Source organism: Anoplophora glabripennis, unplaced genomic scaffold, assembly GCF_000390285.2.
Source record: "Anoplophora glabripennis isolate ALB-LARVAE unplaced genomic scaffold, Agla_2.0 scaffold672, whole genome shotgun sequence".
Lineage (NCBI taxonomy): Eukaryota > Metazoa > Arthropoda > Insecta > Coleoptera > Cerambycidae > Anoplophora > Anoplophora glabripennis.
Genome location: NW_019416829.1, coordinates 229,588 through 241,841, shown reverse-complemented (window position 1 = coordinate 241,841; position 12,254 = coordinate 229,588). Strand labels below are relative to the sequence as shown.

Genomic DNA, 12,254 nt, shown 5'->3' with positions numbered 1-12,254 from the left:
AAGCGAAGGTTCCAAGCAGAGCAAGTCTATCTAATAAATTATTTTTCAGTTTCGATTGAGAATCCGTTTTTTGATTTTTTTATGCCAATATGAAACCTATATTAAGTAGTTTGCCCCTTTAAATACATACAGTAACACTTCATGTCATTTCGTTCTGATTATTTTCAGAATCAGACTTCAAGATCCAAATGGAGAGCAATTTATGTGAAGTCGTAAAAAAGTATAAATGCTCAGTCTGTGACTGCCTTTTATCCGTCCTGCCTGTCAGTATTGCAAATGTGGATGATAAAAACATTGATGAACTGTATAAGTGCGGCAGGTGTCAAAGAATTAATTGCGAGAAGTATCGCTGGACTCGAAACCGTTTCTTGGAAGAGATAGCTCAAAATTTTTGTTTTCCTTGTTCCTACCCTCCGTGCACGGAAATGTTACCGTGGAGTAAGGTGGAGCAACATGAAGGAAATTGTCATTACAAGACCATAAAGTGCCCCGTATGTTTCGGCGAGATATTAATCGATCGTCTTGGAGAACATATCACCGACAAACACAAGGAGAATATAAACAACGACTTCAGTAAGAATGGTTGGCGAATCCATATAAGAAATAACTATATATTCTTTGTCGAAGTAGATAGACAGTACTTCTTCATTTACATTCGACAGTGGAATAGGGTAGCTGTTATGAGTACCAGATACAGCAAATACACTAAGTTTAATGTTAAACTGAAAATAAATGCAGAAGATTACTATGCGGTGTCTATCGATAATCTGCCCGTTATTCCCTATAATAATAACATAGATAAAATTAATGCAAATAATTTTACGAACAAACTTAGCAATAACCTTACCAACATCTTTAATAACTGCTCTACTTATATAAGGTATCATAAATTATATCTTTCAGATGTAGACTTTTATTAACTTTTTGTCAATGCAATTGAGGTTTTGCTGTAAGGACCTCGTTCTAGATATTATCGAAAACAACATTCATTTTCTTACAGGTTTTACGTAACATTAATCGCTGACGAATCTGTGGATGCAGATAAATCCAAGGACGAAAAAGGTAGAAAGGAACAGGAACAAAATCCCGTACAGTTCAATGTGGAGGTTAATAGGAAAGCTCTGACATGTCCCTACTGCGTGACGTATATGGCAGCTCCAATATTCGCGTGTGTTAGTGGCCACACCATCTGCATGGAGTGTAAATCTCGATTGGAGAAATGCCCCACATGCCAGGCTTCTCTTGATGGACCAAGAATTTACACCCTGGAGGAGATGGCCGACGACGTGGAAATACCCTGCCAATTCAACATCAATGGGTGTCCGTTGATAGGCAATGTCTCCAGATTGCGTACGCACGAATCGGAATGCATGTTCAGTCAAACTTCTTAGTTTAGATTTTTATTATACTTGTCCAATTTAAATAATAAAATCATTCTTAAGCAGCATAGCATTTTTTTTGCTCTAGTTAGATTTGTATACGGCATTTTTATAGGATGTATGGATGACAATATTTTTTAAAGATAAGTGTCGTTTGATATTTAAAAAAACGATAAGATGAAATATATTGGACAAATACTTTACCAATTACATATCAATACACATCGCAGCAAAATATATCAAGCAATACCCAAATAAAGACTGAGTGAAATAAAGTTAATGTCAATAGAATATTAAATAAAATAATTAATTACATAATTTTAGTGTATCTTTGGAATATGTAGATTTATTGTACGAGTAGGTAAGTACTATATTGTTGTAAATGATATTGCGCAAGGCGCATTAGATAAAGAAATCGGGGGAATTCCCAGACTACGACGTTCAAGCAAGAGGTGGTTGTTAACTTTGCTACTTTTTGGTTGAACATTCAGTTGTAAAAAGTTTAGTGTTACACTATTAGGCTATGTATGATAGCATAAAAGTATTTTATGTCGAACAGCACTATCTTTTAACACGATTTATCTTAGAAAAATAAGTTTTGAATATTAAAAATCGTAGAAAAGTGACATGACGTTCATGCGGTTGTAATAAATGATCAAAACAAAATGTCAGCGATTTTGTGAATTAGTAGGTAATATCTTGGAATATCAATAAAAATTCGCTTTATTGATGTAACTTTAACAATAATTCAGCAATATTAAATGTAAAATAAGTATTTAGTACTTAAAATTATTAAATAAAATATATTAAATGCATTACTTTATTGTAGAATTGTAAAAATATTAATTCAAGATTATTGTTATTTACTATAAACTAACTTTTCGCCATTTCAAAATGACGCCAAATTTTTAAAACGATTTGATCTATTATTCCACGTAGGCCTATCGTTATATTTAAAGAATTTATCATATTTAATACAGGGTGATTCACAACTCAATGGACATAGAACAGGTGCGTGTAGAGGACACCTAAACAAGTGGATTTTTCATATTAATTTTTCTGTGGGCAGGTATTGTTGGGCGATATTTGGTTGGTCCAGTTATTTTACCAAACTGCTTAAACGGCGCCACTTATTTGGATTTCTTACAAAATATTCTTCCTGAACTACTGGAAGATTTACCTTTACAATTTTGCCGTGAAATGTGGTTTATGCAGGATGGTGCGCCTCCGCATTTCAGTATGGATGTTCAGGAATTTTTAGGCCAAAATTTTGACAGATCTGAAAATTGAATTTTGAAATACTTTAGTGATTCCTCTTTAAAAATGGTACTCTACATTTATTTCGATAGAATTAAATGTCTTGGAAAAAAATAAGTTTTTGCATAACACGTTTAAGTATTGATTTTCGAAATTTATTTAATTATCAAGTTTATTAACATAAGCTATTTAAACACGATAACTAACGTCATCACTATCACTACATATTATAAAACAAAGTCCTCCGCCGCGTCTGTCAGTCTGTCTGTCTCTCTGTCTGTTCGCGATAAACTCAAAAACTACTACACCGATTTTCATGCTGTTTTCACCAATGGATAGAGTGGTTCTCGAGGAAGGTTTTAGTATATAATTTGTTAAGTTTTTATATACATTAACGATATTTGTTGGAGATGTCGGAAAAAAATAGGCCGTCTGGGAGCTTTCAACGAAACAATTCATCTTAATACTTTAAAAAATGAGCAATTATAAAGTGGTAATTGGAAAGCTATTTACACAAATACGGTATTAATCCTTATCATTTTAAATACGTTAGTTGGCTTGAGCATTTCATGAAGATTATTTTTTCCCTTTACACCATGCAAATTAAATGAATACCTTAGGAGATATAGCAAAATCAAAATAATGCGCAACGAAATTAATTTCGTGACGCCGTGATTCGACCGAGTCGCGCGGGCGCCCTAGACCCCGCGCCTAGCGTCCGAGCCGTGGGGGTACGAAAGTTTATGTAGTGTATCAATGTATGGTGGAATTGTGTATCTTATATATGCCTACAGAAAAGTCCGCGATGACATATGTCTATATGTTAAAGATAAAATACTACCTATATCCATTTTAATACTTTAAAAAATTGACAATTATAAAGCGGTAATGTAAAAGCCATTTACACAAATACGGTATTAATCCTTATCATTTTAAATAAGTTAGAGGCTTTAAGCATTTCATGCACATTATTTTACTCATTTACACCATATAATTTAAATGAATATCTTAGGAGTAATCGCAAAAAAATTACGGACGCGAGAATAAAATTCAAGCGCCTCGCTTCGCTTGATGCGATCGCCGACCCTCCCCCCGCACCGTCTTGCCTACTGTTTAGCTAATAAGCCGAACGATAACGCGCGCGTGATCCTTTAATAAACTGACTTGGAGCGAATGAAGGTGACGACTGACGACTGTGTTTTCTTTCTGGGTGTTGTTGGAAAGTTATAATTGCGTTCGATATTTTAAGGTTACATTTTTGTTTTGTATTTGTTGTCTTTAGGTAGTTGGAACATACATAGATACTTGCAAACAAACTTTTTTCATTGAGTTTTAATAATTTGTTTTTTCTTATTGTGAATCATTTAAAACTTCATAGTCGCATTTTTGTTTTGTGTTTGTTTTCTTTAGGTAGTTAGATACCTAGCTACTTACTTACTAATTAAAATTGATAGTCCTGATAGTACTTTAATTTAATTCGTTTTGTTTTCACATTGTTGGTAGTTACCTATATTGTTTTAAATTTAAAGGTTTTGTATTTTTAGTTTTGAGTTCGTTTGTTGTCTTTAGGTATATAGATATATCGTGAATTATTTTATTTTAATATTAGGGTCGCATTAGATGAAAGACGATAGATTTTTTGTTTGTTACGATTTAACTCAATAACTACTCAACCAAGCACTCGGCAATTGTGTGGAGGCAAGAAGAATTTATTCTGATACATTTCCAAATATGTTAAAAATTCGAAGGCTTTGTTGCTTCTTGTTTACTTAAGCAGATTTTCGAAATGAACGCTCTGGACCTCTAAACAATTCTTTATCTGACGGATATATTCTCGTTGTACTTAAAACATTCCAGGATTTCGTTGCAATGGTGTGTTATTCTTTCTATCAGGTCTTCTAATTTCTAATTTCTAAGGGCACATTTTCTATCTAATAAACCGTTTAAGCTTTGTTGCAAGAATTTGAAATACTTGACACGATTTAATCTGTTTTCAAAAAAGAACAGTCCAATGAGATGATTCTCAATAATCCCCCGTGGGAATTGGTGCTTTGTCTATATTATTGCATGAGGATTTTCTATGGGGATTTTCTTTATACCAGATATGCAAATCATGGCAATTTATTACACGGTCTCGGCTGAAACAGGCTTCGTCCGTAAACAAAACAATAATAGTAAAATTTAGATTTTGCCTAAATGGTTGCAAAAACCAATTTGCGTAATAGACTCTTGCAGGATAATCAGCGGGAGACATGGCATGTATCTTTTGGACGTGATAAGGATGTAGCAGTTGTTCTGGAAGGGTCTCATGAAAGGCCCGTTTTGTCGCATGGACTTAGACCGACAGCTTTCTTACACTATTAGAAGGATTTTCAACAATCTCATCCATAATTTCCTTCTCTAACTGAAGGTTCCTTGCTTTTCTTGGAGGCCCTTCTCCACCACGACACGGAAAAAAACATCCTAAAATGGATTAGCTACTTTTAGCATTTTTTAAATTTCATTTGACTCTTTACCACATTCTCGTAAGCTACGATCAATCCTTTCAAAAATTGTTCGGTGCGGTAAACGTGGATTTGGAAATGTATTAGAATAAATTCTTCTTGCCTCAACACAATTGCCGAGTGCTTGTTCATAAATTATGTGGATGTATGTCAGCATATTCGCTATAGGAATAATGCTTCATTATTTAGTCTTGTGTTCTCAATCAATCAGACAATTTTAACATGTGTTGTTAATAACATTATTAACGACATATAAACGACCGGTGTTTTATTGCACTATTCTGATTTATTATTTCAATGACGTGTTATAAAAAAACTAAATTTTTTCAAAAATGGACAATTTTATCAAAATAAATGTAGGGTACCTTTTTTAGAGAGGAATGACCAAAGTATTTAAAAATTCTGTTTTCAGATTTATAAAATGACACCTGTCAAAATTTTGGCCCAACGAGTGTGGTTGCTAATCCGTTTCTGACTTCCTTGACAGTGATCTACTGTAGTGTGGTTTTATGGGCCTTTATGGTCTACATAAAATATTAAAATTTCATTAAATTATACACGTTGGTTCAAAAGTTAGATCCGAAAAGCTAAATCGCTTTGGGGCTCTGTATCTTCGTTAAAGGGCACTTTAGGATTTTTTTTTCTTATGACAAACTAGGGTTATTTTAACCTCCCTATACACTCCCGAGAGTATGCTATATCCTTACCAGACAAACTGTACTTACGTAATTTTTTTTTTTTTTTATAGAAATCAGTTCTGTCAGTGCAACACTCGGGCTGCGGATAGAGGTGCTGATAAAGCAACGTGTATGATAGCAGTACTGCTATCATATCTAAATAGACAAGATATAATAATATAATAGGAAATAATTCATAGAGACCAATATACAGGGTGACCAAATGAAAACGAAACAGAGCCATTTTCAGGAACTGCGTCAAGATTGTAGAAAAACGCTCAGACCCGTCGGTTATAGATTAAAGGGAGACATTCTTTGCTGGTATTTTTGACTCCGCCACTTTCACCCCCAAGCAAGGGTAAGCATCACCCCAAAATATTTAAATGGCATTGGGGGTTGAGTAATATTTCTTTTGAAAGCTCTTACAATTCTCTTTACAACAGACTTTAAATTTTATAATTCCGCCCAATACTTATTAAGAATTTTGATTTTAAAGTTGAAACTTATGTACAAACAATTAGTAACGGTAAAAATGTCAGTCATTCGAGTTAAGTACGCCAATGGTATAAATTTAGTATTTCTTGCGTTACATTGGTTTTTGGCGATTTGTTATCACTTTCGTAAAAAAAACACAATTGTAAAAAACAGAAATGAATGCTATACACACACAATGAACGTAAAATTAGTGGATTCCAAATTATTTTCTAGTATTATTTGGAAGCGTTGGTTGGTAGTTTATTTAATTGTGTTTTTGAAAATTAAACACTATGGTTTATTCCATTGCGGAAAGGGTAGATATCATTTCGCTTTACTTTATGAACAATAAATGTGCGAATAGAACAGCTCAGCTATTTAATGAACAACATCAAGATCGACATGTCAGGAGGAAGTATGTTCTAGAGTTAGTAAAAAAATTTCAAGAGACAGGGAACGTAGCCAATAAAAAACGAGAAATTGAAAAACCTATAGTTAATGAAGCTAGTGAAGTTGCAGTTTTGGGACAAGTTCATCTTGATCCTACATTAAGTACGAGGCAGCTGGCATCTGTGTCTGGGATCAATCGAACTAGCATACAAACCATTTTGAAGAAGAATAAATTCCATCCATACAAAATACATTTAGTCCAGGAACTTCATGAGGATGATTATGACCGCCGTTTGCAATTTTGCGAAATAATGAGTGAGCGAGCAGGGAACGATCCACAGTTCCTTTTTAACATCTGTTTTTCTGATGAATGCAGTTTTTTCTTGAACGGGACGGTAAATCGTCACAATTGCCGCTATTGGTCCGATTCAAACCCAAGAGTTTTTCACGAGGTGCATACACAGCAACCGGAAAAATTAAATGTATGGGCTGGAATTTTCGGTGACCGGCTGGTGGGTCCTTTTTTTCTACCTGGTAATTTGACTGGCCAAATGTATTTGCAATTACTGGAAGACGCTATTGACCCTGCCTTGACTGATATTATTGAAAATGTTCCAGAGTATGATGAAGATCATTTGATTTTTCAACAGGACGGTGCTCCTCCGCATTATGCGTTAATTGTCCGTCAGTATTTGGACCAACGTTTTCTACGGAATTGGATTGGGAGAAGAGGCAGCATTGAGTGGCCTCCACGATCACCGGATTTATCGCCCCTTGATTTCTTTTTGTGGGGATACCTAAAAAGTAAAATCTATAAAACACAGCCAGCGTCGCTGGAAGATTTGCGTCAAAGAATCGTCGACGAATGCCGTCGAATCACTCCGGAAATGCTTCGGAATGTGCGCGAACGTTTCGAACAAAATCTTTATTCTTGTATGGAAGCGGGCGGTCATCAGTTTGAACATTTAATCAACTAAGTACTAAGTAAGCAACTAAACATAATTTAAATTTTAAAATGTAAATTGTTTGCAAAGTATTAGGCGGAATTATAAAATTTAAAGTCTGTAAAGAGAATTGTAAGAGCTTTCAAAAGAAGTATTACTCAGCCCCCAATGGCATTTAAATATTTTGGGGTGATGCTTACCCTTGCTTGGTCGTGAAAGTGGCGGAGTAAAAAATACCAGCAAAGAATGTCCCCATTTAATATAAAATCGACGGGTCTGAGCGTTTTTTTACAATCTTGACGCAGTTCCTGAAAATGTCTCTGCTTCGTTTTCATTTGGCCACCCTGTATACATAACGCCTCTGGTGATACATCGATAAATGTAACAGATGTGCATTAATTGACTAATCTTATATCTACCTAATATTTGCCTGACCGCCTTCTGAATATCTGTCAAACTTAAATAGTCAATTTTTCCGGAACTGATGGTTTAGAATAATCAAAACCTGATCAATCAATATTAGTTTTGTATTTCTATGTTTATTTTATTTTGTATTCTTATTTGGGGAGGATAATTTTAATTGTAACATACAGTATATGCGCAGTTTATGAAAAAGTAACTGATCAGACTATTTTCAGAATTAGACCTTTTCAAAATGGAAAAACAAGAGAAGGTAAAGAAAGAGGGGAGGGGGAAAGCAGAGATAGAGAAAAAAAAATGTAGGAAGGAAATTGAAAAATCGTCAAAAGGTATAGACCAGGCAATAAAGAGAAAAATATCTAGATTTTCGCGGCCCGGTCCGATTTTAATGCGGTTTTTTGCATTTTGTTCAGAAAGACCATCGGAAAAAAGTCCCGCCTTTTTTATTATCCGAAAATGGCGGAAATGCATCGCGGGTGCATAAAGTGCATCTAGAATTGCATCGCATCCGAGAAACTTGCCAAAGTGCACGAAATACCGCAAAAATTGGTACTCGGGGGTTTTGGGGGGCGCAGAATTCGAATATGCATATATCCAGTCCACCCGACCCCCCGTAGGGCGACTTCCGGCCGCCTGGGAGGCGCGGGGGGGCACGTGGATTGCAAATTTCTCCGAATAACTGGAAAAATATATTCCTTCTGTATTAATTGTCACACGGGCTTATTTATCAAACAACTGTATAAACAACTATAAATACCAATCAAAATTATCTTCATCTTCCTCGTTCTCTTCCTCCTCCTCCTCCTCCTCCTCCTCCTCCCCCTCCTTCTCCCCCTTCTCCTCTTCCTCCTCTTCCTCGAGCTCTTCGGCGTTTTCGCTTGATGGATTGGTACAGGTGGTACCGAAACAATTTTCGCACGCAATGGTTCAGGGAACATTATTTTTTCTACATCTACACTAACCCACAGCGTGTTTCAATGGAGCAAGAGAAGGAAATCATTTTCAGAGGTGAATCTGGATTTGAATCCTGCGTCATGGCTACTGGTTCGAGCTCCCCATCGTGAAGCTTCCATCCCCGCACCGTACCACGTTTGCACTTCAAAGTAAACTCTCTTGAAATGTTGGTTCCATGCATCGACGGTGGGAAATATTTTGGCTAAATCAACGTCTTTTTTTTCCTTTAGATTTAGTAGCAGCCACCGTGTACATACGCAAATGATATTTTTCAGCCAACTCCGTAAATGTCCGTACATTTCTGTTTGCGGAAGTTGGCGAGCGCACCGTACAGTGCCAGAGCGAGATAAATCCCTGCTTCCAAGAGATCATCACTGTTGTACCTTGCTCCTTGAATTTCTCTGCATAATGGTGGAGTTCGCAAGACTTCTCAAACAACCTGCAAAATGCCACTTTGCCTCGATAGTATGAGACTGATGTGGTGTCGCATCCACTGAATGCATGCAGGACCAGAATGTTTGATTTTATGCTTTCATGCATTGATGATAAACTCTTTGAAGAGTACACGACCCCAGGCTTCTTCGAGGAAGGGGGATTTAAAAAGAAAATTTCTGGTTCGTCTGGAGAGAGAGCTGCAAGTAGAGTCAGCACGTCTGTGTCTTCTGAAACCACAATGACATTGCCCGGATGGTGCTCAGCAGTCTTTTTGGCCTGAAGCACTATATCCACATCCGCGTCTGCTTTGTCTGACTGTCTTAATATATCACTAACATCACACGTTATAATTTTCTATCCCTAAAATGCTCATTATTCCATGTTACCAGTTCATGAATATTATAACCCCCCGCTACCCCCCACCGCCCCCTCCACGAGCACAGGGGATATTTTTCACCCTCGAATTTGGAATCAGCACCCGCGAAAACCCCCGTGATCCATTTATCCAATCATTCGGAGAACGTTGCAATCCACGTGCCCCCCGCGCCCTCCAGGCGGCGGGAAGTCGCCCCCCGGGGGGTCGGGTGGACTGGATATATGCATATTCGAATTCTGCGCCCCCCAAAACCCCCGAGTACCAATTTTTGCGGTATTTTGTGCACTTTGGCAAGTTTCTCGGATGCGATCCACTTCTAGATGCACTTTATGCACCCGCGATGCATTTCCGCCACTTCCGGATAATAAAAAAGGCGGGACTTTTTTTCCGACGGTCTTTCTGAACAAAATGCAAAAAACCGCAATAAAATCGGACCGGGCCGCGAAAATCTAGATATTTTTCTCTTTATTGCCTGGTCTATAGTAAGAGATAAAAATGTAAGGTCTGTTCCAACAGAAGTCAGGAATTGGTTCCGAACCGTTCGAAATGTGCATCCAACTAATTCTTGCGATATATTCACCGAAAACACATCTAGAACTTAGCTGGCCAAACATTTCAAACGGTTCGGAACCAATCCCTGACTCTTGTTGGAACAGACCTGTAATGTTAAAGTGTTTAGATATGCTCGATGTCATTAATACGTCCGGCTTTAAGAAGTTTATGTGAATATTCGTGCGCAAACCAAAAACTAAATTCTTTAAAAATATATCTTATGGATATCTATAAATCTGTTATTAATAATCGTTCGAAGCGCACTGCTGGTAGGTACGACGAAAACTAGTAATTATTGGTTTAGGTTACCCCGAGTAGGAATCTATTGAAAACTTTTTTGTAATTTCATAATCTGAAATAAAATAAAATTCCTAAAATATTGCTGCAGGTGAAGTCCTTAAATTGAACACACTGTTTATTTCTAATTAAAAATGATGGTGACACAACGAAGCATACCGCACAATTTGGACATTCGTTTATGATCTATTCTGAATATTGTTGCAGTCCCTAGCGTTTTTATACTAAACATAGATAAGATAAAAATATCAGACCTCGGACGCATTAACAATAGTTAAGTACTCCAGTCCGTTGTAAATTAGTTTCAAGACATCTAAAAGGTTTCAATAGGTACTTTTAATTTAGGTGGGGTAAAGTAATTGTTAATATCGGATATATTAGCTTCATCAAATCTGTTAGCTGTATGTGTAAATGTGGATTTTAGTTAAACTAACTTTATAGGTAAGTTATTTTAATTCTACCATAAAAAAATATATAAATACAATGGGGGAACTCCCGAAATGACGTCCAAGCAGAGACTATCTGCTAAATTTGTTGAATTTAAATTCACTAAATTTATTATTTTTTCTATCATTTTATTTGTTTTAAATTTTTTTAAAATGTTATTTTGAAATCAGGAATATAATATATTTACTGGATAAAGACATTCTATCTAAAAGTAAAATTAATCATTAAAATTATGGTTCTCAAAAGATTATGATGCAAGGAAAAAGCATTATTTTATTTAAAAACCATATGAGGCATTCTGGGCATTTGAAAAAAATAGAATAAAAGAAGATCCCACTAGTACCGGTCTCATAAATTTGCATATTGAAAGACGATTTTTTTGAGAATTTTTCGAAGAAAACAAAACACCACTCTTTTTCAAAAAGCACTTCTTGGGCTTAATAATAAAAAAACTTAAAAAGCTAAAAATGTATTATTTTTATATATTTTTTCATCCCAAAACGAACAAAATGAAAAAAAAATTGATATAATTTTTGCCAAGTTACGGGCATTTGAAAACTTTTTACCCAAAATATTCAAATGCTTGAGAGGTTGAATTAAAAATTCATTAAACCTACCTACTCTAAATGAGTACCTACCTACTAAATAATACCAAAAATTCAGGAAAATTTAAAATGGTCGGGTCACGACCTCAGTGATTTCATGTCCCCATTGTAGATTTGTATTTAAATTTTAGATTATAATATTTCTTATTAATATCATTATATTAATATTATTGAATTATACAGGAGAATTCACAACTTATCCAAAAAAATTTGGGAATAGATGCGGCATGAGAAATGGAGTCAATATAGTAAACAAATTTTTTGTAAAATCCTTATAGTTTCCGAGAAAAAAATTATTGAAGTTATAGTACATACCACTGCATAGCTGGACAACTGTAGTCTCTAGCGTCATTCGCAATACGCGTTGAGAGCCACGTGGCTTCAGCGACTCCGAATACTGAAATCGGATTTTGCAATCGTCGTTGCGATAATATTTACCTGTTATCTGTGGTGTTTACAATTTTTTTTTTTCAGTAGTTAGTGTCAAAATTGGGTAGTTAGTGTCAAAAATGGTTTGCATGTATAGCAATTCGGAGTTGATGG

General features: G+C 35.6%; 1 protein-coding gene across 1 annotated transcript; it reads left to right on the top strand.

Moving 5' to 3' along the window:
* The first annotated feature begins 425 nt into the window (after positions 1–425).
* LOC108911435 lies at positions 426–1,391 on the top strand. Its single transcript, XM_018716374.2, has 2 exons — positions 426–880; positions 1,001–1,391. Exons 1-2 carry the CDS (start codon positions 426–428, stop codon positions 1,389–1,391), a joined length of 846 nt encoding a protein of 281 aa, XP_018571890.1.
* Positions 1,392–12,254: the final 10,863 nt, after the last annotated feature.

Coding starts and splice junctions, on each gene's coding strand:
- LOC108911435 (XM_018716374.2), top strand. CDS start 426: ATGTTACCGTGGAGTAAGGTGGAGCAACATGAAGGAAATTGTCATTAC. Junction 881..1,000: donor AACTGCTCTACTTATATAAG/GTATCATAAATT, acceptor ATTTTCTTACAG/GTTTTACGTAACATTAATCG.